The sequence below is a fragment of the Astatotilapia calliptera genome, chromosome 5, assembly GCF_900246225.1.
Source record: "Astatotilapia calliptera chromosome 5, fAstCal1.2, whole genome shotgun sequence".
Taxonomy (NCBI): Eukaryota; Metazoa; Chordata; class Actinopteri; order Cichliformes; family Cichlidae; genus Astatotilapia; species Astatotilapia calliptera.
In genome coordinates, this window is record NC_039306.1 from 17,763,566 (window position 1) to 17,785,617 (window position 22,052).

General features: G+C 39.4%; 1 protein-coding gene across 7 annotated transcripts in view; it reads right to left on the reverse strand.

Annotated features, from left to right (window-relative positions):
* Nucleotides 1-293: 293 nt before the first annotated feature.
* pparg (peroxisome proliferator-activated receptor gamma) overlaps nucleotides 294-22,052 on the reverse strand; it is a 39,744-nt gene continuing 17,985 nt past the window's right edge. For 6 of the 7 annotated variants that reach the window (XM_026167700.1, XM_026167698.1, XM_026167696.1 and 3 more), the window contains 8 exons: nucleotides 17,253-17,549; nucleotides 16,806-16,972; nucleotides 13,837-13,975; nucleotides 7,798-7,997; nucleotides 4,668-4,794; nucleotides 3,802-3,995; nucleotides 3,298-3,541; nucleotides 294-778 (listed from right to left, as the gene is read on the reverse strand). In XM_026167700.1, coding sequence (XP_026023485.1) covers nucleotides 531-778; nucleotides 3,298-3,541; nucleotides 3,802-3,995; nucleotides 4,668-4,794; nucleotides 7,798-7,997; nucleotides 13,837-13,975; nucleotides 16,806-16,972; nucleotides 17,253-17,544 — 1,611 coding nt within the window. In that variant the 5' untranslated portion in view covers nucleotides 17,545-17,549 and the 3' untranslated portion in view covers nucleotides 294-530. Of the gene's footprint in view, nucleotides 779-3,297; nucleotides 3,542-3,801; nucleotides 3,996-4,667; nucleotides 4,795-7,797; nucleotides 7,998-13,836; nucleotides 13,976-16,805; nucleotides 16,973-17,252; nucleotides 17,550-18,970; nucleotides 19,537-22,052 lie in introns of those variants that run through there. The other variant, XM_026167697.1, reaches the window with a different exon arrangement.

Genomic DNA, 22,052 nt, shown 5'->3' on the forward strand with positions numbered 1-22,052 from the left:
CCAATGGTGTTGGAGGAGATGTTGTCAAAACTGAATTTTGAGCGCAGAGAATTACGCTCAGATTTTGATCTACCATACAAAGGCATCTAGAAAGTGTTTGATTGGCAATGGTTTAATTTTACAGCATGACAATGATCCCAAACACACTGCCAATGTAGTAAAAGCAGACCTGGATAGAAAAACACATGATTGAACATCACCACATTATCATGGACTATTCTCCCCCAGAGCCCTGATCTTAACATCACTGTAGCAGTGTGGGATCATGTTGACAGAGAATGGAACAAAAGGCAGCCAGCATCCAAAGAAGAGCTTTGAATGCCCTTCAAGAAGCCTGGAGAGCTATTCCAGAGAACTACTTAAAGTACACACTCTGTTTTTTATTTATATAACGTGTTCCCATGTGTGTTTTTAGATGTTTCAATAAAACTGCTAACCTACTTCTTAAATCAAGGGTGACTCAAGACTTTTGCACAGCACTGTATTTTTCTTTACCCCTTTCTGTACGTGTCCTCTTCTCCTGTTGAATTCTAATACAAGTCCTTCATGATCTCCTGCAGCAACGGGTGCAAACACATGTCTATCTCTGTCTTTTTAAGCAGCTGGATGAGATGGACGTGATCGGTGACTATCTGACGCAGGTCTGTCATCTTCTGGAGCAGCTTGGCAAACAGCTGCAGAGAGTCTGGATGGTTTAGCTTCAGCTGCAACTCCAGTGAATGAAGCACCGTCTCCTGAAGCTGCTCGATGGGCTTCACATTCAGCAGGCCTGGCCGGTCTGGACACATTACAGAGATAAGGAGGATAAATGAGAGACTGACCACAATATATCCAAAATCCATTAAAACAGGTAGATGAAAATTTAAATTGGCACAAGAAGAGAAATAAAACCGATAGAAAATGACCTAAAGTTTAAAACTTATGTTGGATGGAGAGGTGCAAATAACTAAACATTATCCACATTCACTGGCAGAAAACATCTCAGTTTAAGTTAAGAATACTTATCTCGATTTCAAGAGATAATATTTGTCATTTAGGTTAATATTTAAATAAAACGTTTAATTTTAATCATCATGCTATCCAAGGTCAGGTTTTTATCAAGCAGCACTATAATAATCACCAATACTAGACTAAGCAGTTAGAATCTGTTGACATAAGAGGGTGAGGCTCAAGTGTTCACAAGCTGGTCTGATTTGTTAACATTTTAGATTTTAAACCCTTAGGTCCCTGCTTGCTTTACTGTGATATTACTAGAACAAAAATGTTTGTTAAAAGATGTCAAAGTTGTATAAAAACGACTCGACTGAGTGATTGTTAGTTGCTCATGTGGTTGCCAGTGAAACCTCACCTTTTTTTTCTCTTTAAGATACAGTGAGTCAAAATGTTGTCATCAACATGCAACTTGCTGTTTGTAAATCTCCCTGCACGTGATGCAGTTGCCGTTTACTGCCGTTCTGCTAGACTCCCTTCCCAAAAACATCCAATACATCTATGAGTGGGCCGAGGCTGGCGGGAGATAGTGTGTTAAACACAGAGAACTGATAACTTGGATTTACTTGGAGCAGCTAACTATGTTAACTATGTTACTTTATATACACATGGATGTAAATTAAATTCACGTTGTCTGGCAGAAGCACAGCGATAACATGAAATAACCTTGGAATCATGATTTTTTTTTTAAATATTTAAAATAAAAAAGTATTTTTGTTTCATTTTTGCCAAATATTGAGCTGAGAATGGGGTCGCCAGTGTTGTATTTGTTTAATATATATCGGCAAGGAAACAGGAAGCGGTTAGCTTAGCTCTGTACAGAAACAGAAAGGCGTAAAAATGAGATTGCACAAGTGGTTTTATTGGTAGGTGATCATGGTATTCTTACTGTGCTAAGCAGCTGACACAGTAGTGCATTAGTAGATGCTACATAGAACTTTGCAGACCCACGTATGCATGTTGTAGCTACCAACAAGGGGGCAATGTCACGCATATGTGGCGCACACTTAGTAAGGCTTGTAAGGCTTAGTAAGCGTCTGATTGGCACAAGTAATAGTTGTGCCAATCAGACGCTCTGACATGAACATTTACGACCAGTTTGGACTCACCAGTTAACCTAGCATGCATGTTTTTGGGCTATGGGAGGAAACTTGTACAGGGAACCCTCCACACAGAGAGGCCCAGGGTGACCAAGAGGTTCAAATGACTACCTTCTTCCCGTGAGGCAACAGTTAGAACCACTGCGCTGCACCACCCAATGTGACCAAGATTTGTAGTGGAGTCAACCATGTGTTAAAAACACTGAACTGTGCACTGCAGCTACTCTCGGTGCTGGCTGATCTTTGATGGGTTTTCTGCATGTGTTAAAGACAATTTTTCTACATACACTTAACGTATTGCTACATGCTGTTGTGCTTTTTTTTCCCTTTTTTCTTTTTTTTCGGGGGGTTGCACACATGCAATAGCTTCCACTGATTACATTTTCACAATCCCTCTCACTGTGTAGCCAGCCATGATTACCTCAATAAGGAACACTGCCAGAACAGCTATTTCTCCCTGCTTCCAGCTGTTACGCAAAGCAAGGTTAAGCTGTGTGCAGTATCACTTTAATAGACAGATATTAACCGATAATGGTGTCAGTCCTGTTAACTCAAAGTCTAAACTCAGACTACAGACGTTTTAAAATCCAAGCCAATTTTGAAATTGTTTCATCGTGCACATACAGAAAACAATTATTAGAAATATTAGGCCAGAGGGAGCAATGTGAGTGATCTCATGTGGTTGCATTTCCAGACTAAAATGGAGACTGTGGTGCAATCGCTTGCTGTAATGTTAGCAATAGCTTGCAATGATAATAAAATCTGGATGACAAATTACTTGGGTCGATGTGGTCAGCAAGGGTTATTTATTCTTGAACGAGAACCCGAGGCGAGATTTTAACTGTCAATAAAATCTGTCGACACCATTAGCCGCCCCCAGGCTAATCTTATGTATGCAATCATGCTCTTGCCATATATGGAAAAACGGTTCATTCAACACATCAGTGCAACAGATGCCATGTTAATCATGTCTGTATACCTGCAGACGCTTTCTTTTATGAGTATATCAGCACCAATAAAGTGCTGATATACTCATAATCAAATCTGAACTCTAAACGTCCAACAGTGGACGCAATGAATCTGTGAGTGTTTTAGGAGGTTTAAGAGAAGTGCTCCAAACCATTCACATATCCAGATTCCTCCTCCGAAGGTCAGGAGAGGTGAACTGGGGGCAGATAGTAAAACAAACAATAATAAAAACACTCACCCCCACTGAGAATGATAACAGCCAGAAACAGGGCCATGTCGCTGTCGTCCAGCTCCAGCGTGTTAAACTTGACGGAGAATTCAAACTTTGGTTCCATCATTTGACAGAAAGGTTTCCTGAGACTCTTGAGGAACTCCCGCGTCATAAAAATCTGTCCATAGGAGATGAGGGTCCCATCTTTGTTCATCAGAGGCGACATCATGATGATCAAAACCTCAATCACACCATACTTCAGCAAAGTAACCTGAAAATAAAGAACACAATGACTGTATCAAAATCTGGCAAGATCTTTAGTTTAGTAGAAACGGGTCGTAACTTCATTTTCATTCAAAATCTAGAACTGCAAGCAGCAATGAGCTTCGCTAACCATTATGTCGACTTATTTACGTTGATCATTTTCTGAATTGAAATTGTCCAAAACTGTTTATTTTAAAGTTGTTTTAGAACAGAAAAAATCTTCCACAACAATCAGGACCGAACGGATGAACCACTGATGAATCTCACCTGATCATTTAGATCCAAATCGACAAATCCAGGGATACTTTTGGCAAACTCTGTCACTTCTCTCACTGCTTCTGCTGAACGAGACTGACAGCTCTGGAAGAAACGCAGCTCCACAGTGTCTGCTTCTCCCTGTCCACCGAAGACTGCCATTCTCATAACCTCACTCTCTGACAGTGGGTGCGTTTCCGTGTAGCCTGATATGTGAGAGAAGGTACTTAATTTAGTTGGAGGAGTACAAGAAAAACAGAGAAGCTAACTATATAAGAAGCTAAAAATAACAAAGAGTTAACAGATAATTGCTGAATTTTGTGTCTTTCTAGATCTCTCGATCCTCATCCATCTCCATTTTTCTGCAAGACTTTTAGAAAATAACAATACAATTATCGACCGATGAAGAGAATATGACAGAAGATACAGTGGTACCATTGAGAATAGGTAACATAATTTATCAGCACCAGTAAAACTGGACTTGAAAAATGTAAAAACTGCACTTTTCTCCCCAGAAAAACTAATGCAATGAATTGGGGTTAATATGTGTGCTTTAATAATTATCTTGATTATGTGAAAAAAAAACAAACATTGACAACACTGGGTGAAACTGGTAAATGAAGAAGTTTGAATAGTTGGGATTTTCATTTTAAGGAGCTTGTCTGAGTTTCAGCCTTTGTTTTGTATATTTTGAATTGCTATTACTATTAATTCCAATGTAAAAATTTTTTTTAATGTGGAATAATAGGAACAATATCTTCTGCATTGCTGTAGCTAATTGCATTCCTAAAACTAAACAGAACAATAACAGACAAACAACATGTTTTGGACATTGCAACAAAAGGTGTTCTTTAACAGAGTAATTTGATACTACCCACCTCCGTGTACAGGTGGAAGAGCGGAGGTCTGGTGCTGCTGCTGCTGGTGCTCTGGGACTGGTATCTGCTTACAATTAATGAACTGCTCTCCTTCCATTAGAGACTTCAAGTCGTGGATGACAAAAGGCTACAGGTAGAGTGCAAGGAAAATTTTGGGAGAAGGCAGAAGAAAAGGAAAAAAGAAAAGAAAAAGAGAAAAAATTAAGTTGATTATAGGTCTTCTGAGGACATTTAGTCTCATCTGTATGATGAGGCAAATAAAGAAAGTCTCAGCTGCAGGCCGACACAGAAAAAAAACATCATTTCCAGGTATCTGAGCAAACTTACGCTTACTTTAGTAAAACTAACATGCACTGGCCTGAAACATGAATGCTGCTATTCACACACATAAATCATTATTGTAGTGGGAATAGAGGGAATTAAAGCAGGAAATTCTCTAGAAGTTGTGAAATGAACAACCCATTTCCTGCGTGAGTGAATGAAACTGAGTGGGGGGAGTGAAATGTCTTTATGTGCTCACTGTGCAGGAATCTGTTTGTTAGTTTTGTCTTTACACAGCAATTGTATGTATGTTGTTCAGCGCAAGCACAACGAGCGCCTCCATTTTCTTATAAGTGCCAGCTTTCATAAAATTTCTTTCAACACACTCAGGATTTCTGCTATAAACATATAGGCTAAACAAATATAGTCTATATAAAAATACCTTTAATCTATTTGTGCGACTGTAATGCTACGTTTTAGCATTTGCCACTAGCAACATTATTAAATGTGCAAAAAGAAAAAAACACTATACTGGGTAGCTTTGTTGGAAGCTAAATTGAACTTGTGTGAACATTATGTATAACAAAGAAATCAAACCTCCATTTTATCTGAAGCACTCATACAACAAGGTAAAATAATAGGTATCTTGCACAGAGACATTGTAGCTCCGATTCCAAAATAATTGAGCAAAACAATGATGGTTTTCCAAGGTTAAGGAAAAAAATCGCTTCCTTTATCGCACATGGTGTGTCTGGAGTTCCGGTGCAGTTAAACACTGATTACACATCAACTCATATCAAGGTTCTGCTTGTTAAAAAATGTAAATATTCTACGAAAGTTAAAATCATTGACTCCCAATTTGTTTTAGGAGGATTGCTTTGGTTTAGTAAATAACCAAGCAGTCCCTCAAACAAAGAGATGATTTGGTGCTATTTGGCTGCAATCACCACGATGAACAGTCATAACAAGCAGACGAAAGAGATGCGGCGCAACCTTGAGCTGAGAGTTATCCGAGAACACGAGTAAAAAACCAAAAACTAAGAATCTCCTTCTACATTTTAAGAATATAATACGCTCAAAGTTTTTAATCCACTTTTTTATTCTGTGAGGGAAAAAAATCAAAGAAGATGAAGTGATCAGGTTTCACAGAAAAGCCTACAAAAACATACACATTCACAAATACTGGAAATATCTTCATGCTGATAGTTTTTAAGCATGTTTTTCATATTCTCAATAATTAACCGTCATTTGTCTGGAAACAGACAATTGAATTTTTGACCTCCAGTGACTCATCTCACATCTTGTGACACGATCCTGTGTTTTTATCGGTTAAAACAAACTGTCCAGTGTGCACCATGGGCGTATTAGTCAAACAGCATCAGTACCAAGAAAAAGAAGAAGAAGGAACAATGGTTACTGGTACACACGTAGAGCATATGCATGTACCAGTAGAATTTGCTTTTTAATTTTTTCCGCTCCACTCCTTAAAGCCCAGCAAAACCAGTATGATGACATGGCTATGCATCAATGTCAACTTAAAATTACATTGGATTCTTGCAGATATGTTGGTCTCTGCTGATTGGTTGGAGAGACTAAAATCAAATCCCCAACTGAAACTACTTACAGTTGGAACAATGAATGATAATGCAAACACAGCGTAACAGGCTGACGGTACTATCTGATATCAAACCAACTCCATAATCTTCAGATCACATATGTATGTCTGATTAAAGAAATGTAGTTGCCACACTCAATGTAATATTACTAGTACTACTATATGAATAATACACAGACAAAGCAACTTCACATATAGGAATAGCGGCATCATAAGGAGAAAAAAGGGAGAAAGCTGATGAATTAAAAGCAAAAATAAAATAATGCAAAGTGGATAAAAATATTCACTTGAGATCTATTTTATGTTCTGCTTGCATGCTGTTTGATTAGGTCTCTTTGGAAAACTCTAAACTCTAAATAGCTTCTTCCATTCAACTTTTCTAAATTTCCAAATGTCTTTATGAAATCATTTGATGTTTTAAGCAGGACTGTCGAAGCCATGGCTGTAAAAGAAAAGACTGCTAAAAGCAACACCACCCTGTTCTGTAGTTTGACCATTGTAACCTGAGATATTTTCTAACAGCCAAGACATGTTGAAACCAGTCCATCCACTTTTTGAGTTAACACAGCAGCAACAGCCTAAATCGCGTCATCTGAGTCAAAACTGAGCGTGCTCACAGGAATTTATGCTGACAAATGTTAAAAGACGTGCTGAGTAAAAGGTTTAAAATACTTAGAGTTTAAATCATATTAATGGTGTAGTATTAATAACAATTCTAACTAAATTTAATTCTTGTATAAGTGAAGGTAAAGAGTAATAAAGCAGTAAGGCTTTTTCTATGTCCTACTTCTGAATTTTGGTAAAATACTGCATGAAGTTATGGATTTTTCACCCTGGCCTGTTCAGTATGATCTTGACTCTGTTTAATGTCATCCTTGCTTGTGATAGTTTCCAGAATGGGAGATATAAAAAATATATATAGGTCAAATTTGTGCTGTAGATGTCGTTCTTAGTGGAGAAAAAGCAAACAGGAAAGAGAAACTGGCTCAGTAGCTCTCATCAGCGAGTTGAGAACGTTCAGTATATGTAGATGGTTGATATATCCCTGGAATGCAAAGACAAGTGAAACCACATGCACACCTGCAAATATCTTATCAGTTCAAATGCTGGTCTAATATTAAGCAGCAGTGCTCATATACAGTTTTTTTCTGATCTATTTTCTGTCCTGAGAATGCCAATGTTGAGCGCTATCTGTCTGCTGATTTTGTACGCATCCGAATCAAAGCAAATGAGAATTTAGAGAGTGCTGCTTACCACGTTGTCTCCGGTCTTCCCAGAGAGGATGGCCCTGGCCTTGGCCTTGGTGAGAGGGAAGTATTTCAGATAGGCCTCGTACAAATGCCGGGCCAGAGCCCTCAGATCTGCTGCCTCCGGGTGCATGTGCTCCATGTCAGATGAGAACTCGGCTAGCAGTTTTTCCTTCTCTGCCTGAGGCATTCGGCCAAAACGAATAGCTGGGAAAGGAAACAGAAGAACACTCTGGTGAACCATGAAAAACAGACATAATCACATGTGCACAGCAAATACGCAAAATCTGAAGCCTGAGTCAATTTATTGGAGTCACGCGACCTCAAAAGTCCCAGTTTGAATTAATACCATTTTGACTGACATTTCGACCTCAAACCACGTGTTACCATGTGCTACTTCACTTCTACAAAACACAAGTTAGGCTGAAAAGTTGAATAATGAATTCAAAGAACATGGGGAACCCTAAAAATATTTCTAAACTACATTTTTCCTTTAGTAAACTAGCTTTAACAGAAGTAAAACACTATTTATTTGTGTATCAGATTGTAACATCAAGTACAATATGCTCATTCATGTGTAGCCATGTACACATGAATGAATCCCAGCCTTTTCCCGCTCAAAAAGGTCATTTTTGGAAGTGACTACATGTGATGGATTAGCATACACAAAAATAAATCTGTCTTGTGATTGAAATCCATTCCCTGTTATTTCAGACCAGTTGATAAACAATATTCTACGTAAGTAAATGAAAAATTTTAAAAATTGACTTTATTAAAAGCTGGTAATTTTTTATACTTATATTGAAGTCACTGGAGTACAATATCTGCTTAAGTAAAGGCTTTAAATACCTTTTTCATCACCCCATTTACCTTCTGTTAGAATGTTTAATTTCTTTATCACATCTTTAATATTTGATCAATGAGCAATGAATCAAATTGAACAGCTAATGTCAACAGAATTACCCATCTAGAGCAAACACACAAGATTTTACGGCACACTGAAGCACTACAAACCCCAGTGAACAAAGAATGAAATGTAAATGCGGGACATTTCATTTGAGACAGGGGACGTGTTTCTTTTACCTGATATGCAACAACGCCAATGTTAGGTAACTACTCTTTAAACCGTTGCGATGTCACAATATTTCAAGCTTGGAGTTTAAGTAATGGAAAACTTGTCCGAGTTGCTCTAATAACTCAAAGATTTCTGAATGTTAAAAAGTCACATGAGTCATATGACTCATGGCTTCTTCAATGAAAGGGAAAATCCAGTGGCATCAAAAGATAACAAATGATTCTGCTGTGATTTTTGAGGTGTGTCTTATGAGGCAATTAGAACATTTTGTTGACTCTGATATTGTGTACGGACCGATGTTTTCACAGCTCACTGAAAGATGAGTCGTTTGTTGAATAGGTATTTATTTTAGGATTCAGCTGAGATAAATATATTCTCTTGTAAATGAAGTATTGAGTCTCAGTGGGACTACCTGTATAAAAAAAGGTTAAATAAAATAAAATATAATAAAAACAGACCTGAAATGTAACAGCTTTCATTGCATTAATGTAATTTTCACAGAATGCAAAATTATTTACCTCCTGATAAAATTATGTGTATTTTATGCCCCTTAACTAAATATATTGATTATATTTCATTTGATCAAAAATATACCTGTATAAAATTATCTTATATTACTAGAGTTGCATTGCACTTTTCAAATTTTATAGTCAGCCTCTATTTTATGCTGAATGTGACAAAATGTTTTACAAGCTGACAATTTCTCTGAATACTACGTGTCAGTTTTAGACTTTGTAACTTTGTAAAGCAGTAAGGTCTGATATCTGTCAATGAATATAAAATGCAACCCATGTTTTGTAAAATTAGAAACAAAATAAAAACAACACATAAAAAAAAGACAAAAACCCTGCAAGATGTGACTTGTGAACCCCCACAGAAATAAATGGTCCACTGGCGGCTGAAAGCAGGAGGTAACGGCACATCTATCTACCAGCATTCAAGTGAATGCTTCCCTTGCCCTGCTGCGTGTACGTGAAAGCAGCACTGTGGTTGTAACATGGCTGATGTGGATGTCTTTTTTTTTTCTTCTAAGAAATCTGACACCAAGGTGTGACCATTCTTTTTCTGTTAGTGGAAGTCATTATTCCTTATTTCCATTTCATTCCCAGCTCTGAATTTACTGCAGTGTGTACGTGATTATGTAATGCTGACTGCACACCCTAAGCAAATGCATACAAACTAAAGTGGCTCTACCACCGGGCACCGCGCCCACGGCAGTGACACAGCAAACTGGAGAAATCAGTTCAACGCAAGTCAATCATTGATTAAACAAAAACCCACACAACTCCAGCTATACCTATTACACCAGAGTGATATCAGAAAAGGTGGAGGTAGAGAGAAAGACGCAGAGATAAGCAACAGCAAAGTAGAAAAAAACATATATCTATTGATAGCAGATGCTCATAATGTTGTTGAATTTAAGTCACTTCTAAGATTAAAATGTGACAACGAGTCCAGCCGACTTTTGCCATGATGATTGACAAAACCTTTCGTGCTAACCGGCACCAGCAATAAGGTCATTAGTTAGATAAAGGAGACATGGTTTAAAAAAAAAAGCTTGAATTAAGAACCTTTTGGTCATGAAACTGTGAGATTGTAATGTATAATTACTCTGACACCAAACTCTTAGAGATAAGATCACATCTGCGTTAATGTGATGTTGTTTTCAATAAACTACAGTTACAAGCTGCCAAGTAGGAAAAGCTTGTTTCCTCAGCCTCTGAATCCAGCACACAGATGCCACGCACCTATGCCAGTGTTTTCAGTGATGAATTGAATTACTGAACCATTGTCAAATTTGTGCAGCATCTTCCTCGGGGTCATGCTGTAACGCTTTGACTAGAGGTGGTATGTAAACCTAGTAGGTGATAAACCTGTTGTAGAAGTTTGGATATAAAATCTGTCCCCACCTCTCTATGCCTACCTAGAAAAAAAACACAGCAGATAATTTGGCTTTTACTCATCACAGGGGCAAAGCTTTAGGACAGTGGGCAGCACAGTTACAAATGACTAACATGTAACAGTTACCAGACTAATATATATGAGTTACCAGGTGAGCTTCTTTCAAGGGATGACTTAAACCTGTTCCTGTTCTTACAATCGGTGTATTTATGATGGGCAATGGCTGAACTGGGGAACTTATTTGGTGGAGGTAAGCTGCTATGTCTGACAGACTGGACAAACCCCAAGATGGCCTGCCCAAGGTAGCAAATAATCAAGCTATGGCCTCAGTCTTGGTAAAATATGCCATTTCTCACTATTTAGGTTGCATCTGCCCACATATGCAGTCTATGGTCAGGATTGCCTCCTGCTCTAGCCCACTGGCTAAGTAAGCTGTGGCACCTCCACCATCATCTACCACTTCATTAAAATCATTCTTTTTCCCCCCCACCTTTTAATATTCACCTCACTCTTCAGAGTCAAGACTCCTGACACCAAAGAGGCATCAGGCTGTAATAAAATTTATTCATCAACTTTTTAATATTTACTATTAGAGCAGAACTAACAAAACCACTAAATGCAGCTAGTTTCCTTTTTATCTGGAATGGCTTAAGTTTGTAACAAAACCAAATGAAGAACTATCCAACTATCCAAAGCAGTCTGTTTACATATGCTTTAAATGACTACACATATAAGAAATGACTAAACTCCCCCGGTATGTTACTTTGGTTTGTCCCTGGGCCTCGTAAGCAGGTGACTGAGTTGCTTTTTCTTACATCCTGTTAAAGAAACACTGAGTACTGTTAACATATATATGTATATATATATATAGACACACTCTTTTAATGCACTATACAACAGAATTTAAGTTGTGAACAGTTCTGATTAAGGCTTTCTTTTCAACTCTGGTAGATGGCCATCTCCTCTGTGTTCATTCACCTTCCAGTCCAACTGCCCCTTAAAAAAAGTGCCACTTAAAAAATACTTAAGTGATTCCAGTATCAATCATTCAGAAGGTTTTGAGCTCCTGGTCTCCATTACAGTGTCATACTGTTTTTAACACGCTGCAATTACAAGCTGTCAAGTAGGGGGAAAAAAAGACTTCTTCTGGATGCAGCACAACGATACCGTGCAAGCATGCCAGTGTTTTCAGTGGTTTGTCTAATTAAGTCTTAAGTGCAGCCCCCATTAATTTACCTGAGAAGCAGGATTATTCGGAGCTCTTCAAAGATCACCTTGTTTGCTTTGAAAGGGGGAATTCTGCTTGTTTCTAGAGCAATATGGCCAAATACAAAAATGGTAAGCTTCAGCAAGTGCAAGGCCAATGACAGGGCAGCAACAACATCAGTGTTTGATAAAAGTTGTATAATTTACCATCATGCTTTTGTTATTTCCTGTTCTGTCAACTTCTTGCCCACTTGACCACAGAGTTCAGTGTAGCCACACTTCCACTAATGTATGAGAGAATTTCCTGTCGCTGTCATTGCTTCTTTTTTTTTTTTAAACCAGTGGTTGTGCAACAGGCAAACCTACCTCATCAGAGTGCTCAAATCTGTGTTTGCAATCGACAGGAAAGCTATTATTTTGGTGGTGTTACAGCCACCAAAATAATGGCTAATGCATGCTCACTATTTATTATAAATTACATAACCCACACACTTTTTTCAGTGCAAATGGGGAAGCGATCTTTGTGGGAAGCAGGGCTTTCTGACTTGTCATGATTTGCAGAGTTATTTTAATTTTACGACCTCACCGAAGTGAGTATGCTACAAGTGCGCCGAGGAGGGAAAGAGCCATAACGTGTCCAACCCTAACAGGTGCAACAAATATAACAGGAGAATCAGGAAGACATCAATCAAACATAGCCAGAGTATACTTATTTACTCACGAGGTTCATAATGAAACACAGCTGAGGAGGTGGAGTCAGGTGTGCTTGTTGATGCTCCTGACTGGACAACAAAAGCTAACAAAACAAAACTATTCTAAAGCGACGGATGAAAGAAGAGATTTTTTTTCTTTTGAAGTAGACGGTTTCTCTGCATATTGTACTTCTGTGGAGTAGTTTGCAAAAGGTGAGGTCATCTAAGAGCTGTTTACTTGTATCTCAGTAAAAAGCTCTACGTACAAATGTCTGGTACATGAAAGGCAAACATATGTGTGTTTTAATTTTTTTCTAAATTGTACATGCAGTTTTTAAAAACTTAAAAACTCTTTTAAAAAAGACCCACTCACGTGGCTGATGTACAAACTTAGTGCACACAATCAGCCAAATGCTTGTGCGAATAAAACCGAAGCTGGCAACTTTTCACACATTCAAACAGCAGCAACGCTGACAGAATTGCTATAACACATTTTTGATGCTATGCAGTGAAAACAGTCAGGCTGTGAGTAGCATGCCTCTGATAGGTGTGCTACTCACACCTATCATATCTGTCACTATCAGGCCTTTGTTGAATAAAGCACAAAGGCAGGTCAAAATTTAGAACTTTTGATAGGCGTTATAGTTAGCTATACACCAGAATCTCATCTTTGAATTTCTACTGTGATATGAATCAGCTGGGGGGTGGCGGGTACACACTGCGCGAATGATGGGAACTAAAACATGAACCAAGATTTGCAACAATGGCCAAAGACCACAGATGAAAGAATTGGCAACATCTAAGACAGTGATATAGATTTCTGCACACATTACTATGACACCTCAAAGGCTAAATTGGAAGCAGTGTGGTCAACACGCATCTGCGGCTCTCAAAGGGCATAAGTACTCAGTCCGAGAAGAGGCGCTTCCTGAACCTCAATTTCAAAGAAGAATCAGTCTTTTTACCTACATCTGCTTATTTATAGACATATAAATAGGGGGTTTCATTCCTGTCTGAGGGATGGATGTGAAAATGAAAAAAAGATTGAATGCACAGAAGCTTCAACTTTTTTTTTAGTTCATATTTGAGTTTAATGAAAAATACGACCCAGGTGTGCTCTGACTGTGTGCAGACTGTCATGAAAATGTGTGTATGAATGCCACCGGCTTACCGTTGTGTGACATCCCGACGTTGAGGCACTTCTGGAAGCGACAGTATTGGCATTTGTTACGCGACTTCTTGTGAATTCGACAGTGAAGATCACAGTGATCGTACACCAGCTTTAACCTGATGGTGCGTCTGAAGAAACCCTGTGAAAAAGAGGAATACGATTAGTACACACGTAGTGACTTCAGTCCTTATGGTTGCTCTGCCTACTCTTTTTCAAATAAGCCCTATTCTAATGCATATTTTTATCCCTTCATCAAAAAGGATTGAGGGGCATAAAAAAGTTTTAACATTTCATTTAATAATTCAAATTCTGAATCAAGTTAATTGCTGGAAAAGTAGCTCAACGCAGTGTCTACTGACTGAGAAATACTGATAAGACACCTGGCTCTTTCTAATCTGTATGGAAGCCAATCATTGGGCCAACAAGTCTATTCAAAAGTTAACTGTGCAAATTTACACATTATGTCTTCAACCTTAGGACCAAAGAAGCTTATCTCACCTATTAATGTGTAGCCATGGTCAGACTTATAGTATACATTCCTACACCCTGAGCAGTGTAAAAGGAGAAAAAATCCTATGGGCTGCAAATTTCTGAAAGGCGAATTTTCAGTGAGAATAAAAACTGACATCAGGACTTTGTGCGAAGGCTTTTCAAATAAGCATCTACATTCCTACGATCCACAGATGTTTCTTTTTTAATCGTAGGTTATTTATAGAAGAAGGAAGTTAAAAGGGGTCAAGACTCCACCTCAATAAAGAATGTTTTCTGTTTTAAAACAATTAAGTGTTTGCCTGCTTGGCTGACCCCCCTCTTCTTGTGAGTCTCCCCTGAGACATCAGCAGAACAATAACTACTCTCCCTCACCTTCATTCAGCCCCTGACGGAACAGAGTGACAGCTTATGGCGGCAGAAAAACAGAGACCCTTGTTCCGCAACAGTGTCAAAGAGCTTCTGTTTTAACACTGTGGTGGAGTTCAAGGTGACTGTCAGTGGTCGTGTTCTTTTTGATTGTTTTTAAAATGCAAGCTGCCAAAAAAATATACTGTCAGCATTATGTCGTTCAGTACGAGTCCAAATTTTATAAGAAAAGCTGATCGTTTGAATAAATCATGCGTAGCTTGCGGCTCTGTTCATTCTTCTAGGGTGGTAGGGTTTAAGCCAACCAAAAACAAATCCACGGTTACGATCCACTGGAAGGACGTTTGTGAGGCAGGCAAACAAAGTGAGTCCACGAATTAGTGAAAACTCTTATTTTGAAAAAAGGCCCCCTTCTTTGATCAGCCCTTTTTCTTACACAGTATTTCATACTGAATGAATATGGCATGACTATTTTCTTGTGTTCATAAGGACACATTCACCCTTTGAATTTAGTCATTTGGATTATAAATCCATCAATAACTGTCATGAAACAGATATGCGGGTCTGTAAGTTTACTTTCACGGTCTGTATTCACATGAAGCTGTTCACTCCTTGGAAGCTTCGTAGCTTCACCTTGACGAGCGATGAGGGCACCGAGGCCACTGAGTGGTATCAGTGGCCTTGTAACAGTAAGCACTGTACTGTGTACTGTGTGTGTAAGAATAGAGACGAACATGTCTATAGAAAATAGACTCTGCTACCCGTGGAGGCAAAACCTCACTAAGACTAAATTTGGCTTGGTAGCTTGTGTTTACTACATGTGATGTCAGCCTGAAATGAAGTTAATCGTAATGAACAAGGAATAAGTCACCTATTAAAATGGAAAACTATTAAACCAGCATAAATGAGCCACACAACCAGTGTGGCGCGGGCTGTAGTGTGGGCTGTTTTATAATTACACTCTTTAACAAAGATAAATAAATGATATTAGGCAGAAAACAGCACAAAATTTTTATTTCCTACAAAACTACAAAATATTTCAGCTGGACTTTTCCTAGTAAGTAAGCAATATATAGTAGGCCTCTTGTATTGCACTTTGAATCATACTAGTTGAATCATACTACTCAGTAACAAGCTGCTGCATTTCAGTTTCTTTTTTCTGTGAAAGCGCCAGAGTGAAGGTTTCTTTTCAAATTAGTTTGATTTCAGACGTGCAAACGCTTCTTGGATCTAAACCAAAAGATGCACAGACAGGTCTGCCGATTCTGAAAAATCCATCTCATATGTGTTTGGAGAAAAATGTTCATGTTTCTGTAATGTGTCAATATTTCAAAGAAAATGGAAATATTTCTGAAACTTCACCCACACTCTATTAGTTATTTATACTCTATACAGACAGACAAACAGACAGAGAGTTTAAATGGGTGGCTGTCTGAAGAAGCACACGCCTATCTTGAGCCCTCGCTGAGTGGAAAATGTATGGGGCTTGTGGTTAGAGTGGCAGACATCAAAAAGATGAAAAAAAAAGCACATTTCTCTCCATGCATTATAGAATTATTTATTCCACCAACAAGTTTCACCGACGGGTGACACACAGTGACAGAAAAAGAGTGGCAGAGAGAGAAAAGAGCTGCAGTAGAAATTGTTACACCCATTACCATTTCCTGACACGACTTGAAAGTAGTATGACTGCTGATTTATAATCATCTGAGCATTACTTGTTAAGAAAAAGACTTAACGCACTCTCTACTGATATGAATCATGATTTAACACATGAATCATTTCTGTGATGATTGAAAACCATTTAAAAAAAATCCTCTCTAAAACTGAGCAAAGACGGAGCGCTGCTTAAAATGTATCGACTGATCCACAAATTGACTTAAACATGAATCGTATCAACCGCTGTGTGCAGTTTAGTAAAATTGTAACCAATGACAAACCTCAGTGAAGATTGTTTTTGTTCTAAGAACACGTTGTATATTTAGAGGTTTTAAACCGTTACCTGGACATAACAAAAAACAGGAATTTAACGAAGAGATTACGAGACGATCTGAAATGTTTCTACGCTCATCGGCATTTTCATCTTCCCTTGTGAGATCGTTCAGCCTTACCTTGCAGCCCTCACAGGCGTGGACGCCATAGTGAAACCCTGACGCTTTGTCCCCACACACGCGGCACTCGATGTTTAGCGCTGCCGCCGACGTATCGTCTGGGAGCTTGGATAGCACGGGAATATCTGAGTACTGTGGAGGTGACTCGGGCTCCAGCTTGATGGAATCTGATCAAGAAACACCATCACGCAGAAAGGAAGACAGACAGAAAGCACACAAAATTCAAACTTCACCTCTTACATCCATTTAAAAGTTCAGCACTCGGTTGCTTAAACCTTGCTTCTATAAATCTGCATCCTGTTACCCATAACTGCCTTTAATAGTTACTCTGATGCATGCAGCACATCTCTTAATCTCAGTCTACATCTCATTCAGGTCACCGCTTGCTTTGTTACACCTAAAGTATATTTTACATTTATATCATTCGTCTCTGGTCAATGTGCTTACTGAACATGTCTGGTTGTGTCCTGTAGCTGTGCATGTTTGTGTAGTCCATGTTGGTCAGGTGTTCTTCACTCTGCGGTGGACTTAGGTCATAGGCCACGCCAGCGGAAGGGATGGAGGATACAAGCGGGGGAGACAGGGAGGAAGGGATGGAGGAGGAGGAAATGGAGGCGTAGTCAAACGTGGACAAATGTTTCATTTCGAGCGAGTGGGAGCTGTCCTCCAGCTCTGGCAGATCTGCTGTGTTCAGACTGAAGCCAACAGGCCAGGCCAGGAGCTGCTGGGTGTCCACCATGTCTACTGTAAGAGAGAGAAAAGGCAAGTATGCGAGTTAATTCAAAAATCAGTTGCCAGCTAAATTTAACTTAACATAATTAGAAAAACAATAACCACTGAGAATAAAAGGAAGCAGAAAACTGTATATGAAAATAAAAGCACACGCAGACAAGTCCACATGCACTGTTGTACAGTTGTTAATAATTAAAAAGGACCTCTCAGAAAAATTCTAAACATTTGGGCGTGCGCACACACTCCATTAAAAACACTACAAGGAGTACCCGTCGTGCTTTACTTCATTCCTGCAGTGTGTCTGTTATCTAGTAAACAGGGAACACTGATTGTGTCACAGGCAGTACAAAATGAACTCTGGCATTGAGGAACGTCTCTTCTGCTCAAAACACTGCCTTCCTCTGTTGCTGTTTGGGTGCTTGCTGTGCGATTGCCCAACCACAGGACACACAAAGCAGGCCAAGGATGCAGGCCTTTAGCTTCGGCAACTTCTCTGGTCTTAAGGACTGGGTTGGTGGTAAAAACTGAACAGTATCTTTTTCAACTTCTAGGAATTTTACTTTTCCTTTGCTGAAGATTTTATCTTGTGCAAATCTATTAAAGGAAACAGTTGGTGTTTACCACTATTTTTCTAATTGATAACTAATTCATTGGAATGTTTTGTCTGTCTCTGCATACTTTGAGACTGCACTTTTTCTGCATCTTCAGAAAAAGGTCAGAGAATTAAATTATTTTTTAAAAGGAGCAACAGCAAAAAAAAAAAAAAAACAACTTAAAAAAGGTGCATTTATTGTTTTCTCTTTGTTGCACTTGCCAAAGTACAGCAGCCAGGACCATGATTTCGCATTTTGATGGGTTTCTAATCATTGCTAACAGTTACATGGAAAAAAAAAAGCTTTGGCTACAGTGACAAATGGGTATGATCCACGTCTTTGTTGGTTCTTAATGTTTTTTCATGGGATTTGTTGACACTGAGAAAACATTTTCCTAAGCAAAGTGTGCAATCTCTTGATTTCTACTGAAAGGCTCCCTCTGGGTATTCAGCTTGTTGTTAGTATAAATAAATTAAAGTTCTTGTGTCATTTCAGTTTCTAATGCAGATGGTCAAAGATTGGAAGGAAAAAAGAAAAGCCCAGATGATCAAAGTCCGCTAGTCCGAGGTTACTGCAGTCCACATGAAAGCAAACCACATACAAGCCTTTATAAGCCTGGCTACCTTTGCACAAGGCCCTGATGTAATGTACAAGTTGTAGAATATGTTGTTTTTAGGATGTAGGCTATTTAAATGGCCTTCCCAGACAGTGGCTCTTTAAAATGAGCCACTCATATGGGTTGAAGTTTGTCCCCCTGGCAATTATTAAACCTGTAAAAAAAACCCAAACATCGCTGTATATCAAAATTATATAGAACATTACTTTCTCAGAATGGCCTACCTGTAAATCTAAACCTTTGCCACCGATTTAATGACATGCAAATTCATCCCTGGCTCTGCGCTGCAGCAATCTTATCACTGCAAAACAATGTCAAACTGCTCAACAGCAACCGACAGCAGGTCAAAATGCTGCCATAACGCATCTTTTAAGATGAAACTGTTTCTGAAGAACAATTAGCGTCCACTCTAAATCGCAGTATGAGAATGATAATGTATTAGAAAAGCAGTATTAATGGAAAAAATTTGACTTTTGCAGACTGTTGCAAACAGGTTACAGGTTACATGGGGTTTTTTTTTTACGCTCAAAACTGCGGTTTCTTGAATGTGTGTTTTTTGAAGTTTTCATTGGTAAAGTTCCAAGTAAGCTCACAAATAAAGACAGGAAGTCATTCTCTGAAAACCACACCCGCTGGAGGGGAAACTAATTGGCACCGCAATAAGCCACTGAGGTCCACATTTCTATGCTCGCATTGTGGAAACGTTCAGCTAGCTAAGGATAGTACAATTCACTTGAGTGCATTTATGCAACGCTTTTCTAGTACTAGAGACCACTCTTTGTCCAGTAGTAGAATTAAATATATTTATTTGAAAAAACAAAAACAAACTATATACACATATACACACACCATATATATATATATATATATATATATATATATATATCCATCAGCAGCCTAAGCAGAGAAGCCCAGACCTCCCTCTCCCCGGCCACCTCCTCCAGCTTATCCGGGGCCTCCTCCCGGTGGGACATGCCTGGAACACCTCACCCAGGAGGCGCCCAGGGGGCATCCTTGTCAGATGCCCGAACCACCTCAGCTGGCTCCTTTCGATGTGGAGCAGCAGCTGCTCTACTCTGAGCCCCTCCCGGATGGCTGAACTTCTCACCCTATCTCTAAGGGAGAGGCCAGCCACCCTTCGGAGGAAGTTCATTTCTGCCGCTTGTATCCGTGATCTCGTTCTTTCGGTCACTACCCACAGCTCGTGGCCATAGGTGAGGGTAGGGACGTAGATTGACCGGTAAATTGAGAGCTTCGCTTTTACACTCAGCTCCCTCTTCACCACGACGGACCGGTGCAGCGTCTGCATTACTGCAGCTGCAGCACCAATCCGTCTGTCGATCTCCGGCTCCCTTCTCCCATCACTCGCGAACAAGACCCCGAGATACTTGAACTCCTCCACTTGGGGCAGGAACTCATCCCCGACCCGGAGTGGGCACTCCACCCTTTTCCGGCTGAGAACCATGGCCTCAGAAAAGCAGAGATTACATTCTGAGGCCACCGAAGTGAAAGCCCTCCGCCACTTGGCTGCGCCTAGAAATCCTGTCCATAAAAATTATGAACAGAATCTGTGACAAAGGGCAGTCTTGGCGGAGCCCATCACCCACCGGGAACGAGTCCGACTTATTGCCGGCAATGCGAACCAAGCTCTTGCAACGGTTGTATAGGGATCGAATGGCCCATAGCAACGGGCCAGACACCCCATACTCCCGCAGCACCTCCCACAGGACACCCCGAGGGACACGGTCGAATGCCTTCTCCAAGTCCACAAAACACATGTAGACTGGTTGGGCAAACTCCCATGCACCCTCAAGTATCCTTGAGAGGATAAAGAGCTGGTCCAGTGTTCCGCGACCAGGACGAAAACCGCATTGTTCCTCCTGTATCCGAGGTTCGACTAACGGACGAACTCTCCTTTCCAGCACCCTTGCATAGACTTTCCCAGGGAGGCTGATATATTTATCAAAATCAGACATTAAAGGTTGATTGGCGGAGGTTTATTTTGAGATCTGGTGGCAGCTTCTGTAGTTCAGCTCATCAACCTTTACCCTCTATTGATTATATACCAAGTGCCCACAGTGGGGTTTTTTTTTTGGTTCTTTCAGTTTAAATAAAGGTCAGAATTTCAGCACAAAAGTCTTACGAGTTTAGAAAACAGCAACAGTTTAAAGGACTGCAATGCAGGAACCTACAGGATCTTGAATGGACTCCTGATTCTGGTTCAGGGTCGTCACTAGAGCGTATTAACTGGAGGGTAACCAACTATGACATTTGGCTCAAGTCACTTAGTCACTTTGGTGTTGCCTATAAATACATCAATAAATAAATAAAGAAATGCACTTGTACTCACACAGGCTACGCCCAGAGGTTGTAAACTAACAAGCACAGCGATACCCATTTAAAAGAGACCATTACTAAACCTAAACCGGCCCACCCTTACAGGTAACACAACAAATTTAGGCATAAACAAGCTACTTTAAACTACACCCTCGCAGAGAAATTTAGCCACATTTAAAAAAGGTGCAAAAATATCCAAAATGTAATAGACTACAGAGGCAAACCAGGAGAATGACAGAATAGATTTTTTTTCTAGGCAAAGAATTGGACCAGTGAACTCACCAAAGGTTAAGATGACTGTGAGCGCAGAATATTTTTACCACATTTTCATTTCTTTTGTAATTTTCCAGTGGGGTCATGCTTTAAAACTACTTTCACAAGCCGATGAGTGATCTGTTTCAAGTTTTAAAGAGAAATTAGGAGTACTTCCTAAAGTCTGACCTGCACATGCTCTGCTGTCGTGCTAACCAGAAGGTTATCTGGTTATCTATCAGCACAATTCAGCATAATGTCGACACTGCTCTGGCTTTATGGTAAAATATGCAACTGTACAGCAAAACTAAGGAGGTTTATGTAAAAAACAAGTAACAACATGGAAGGAGCAGAAATGCTTTAACCAATAAATGGCATCATAGCACTATTACTACACACTTGTACACACTGGGGGCAGATTGCATGCCATAAAAGCACTGCAGCAATTTCCTAATGTTGTAAACCCGCTCAACATTTGGCAATAAAACCCTTTCTGATTCTGATTCATAAAAGAGAGCGACCCCAAATATATACTGGCAGATTTAAATCAGATATGTACTGCACTTTTTAATGTTATTTATTTCCAATTTTACTTTTATGGTAGAAATGACTATATGTGAATATTTAGCTCATATCCACTGCTACACTAGTGGGTATCTACTTTCTTCATGTTGCTGTGTTATTGTCAAATTATCTTACGTGCTAATACTCACTGGA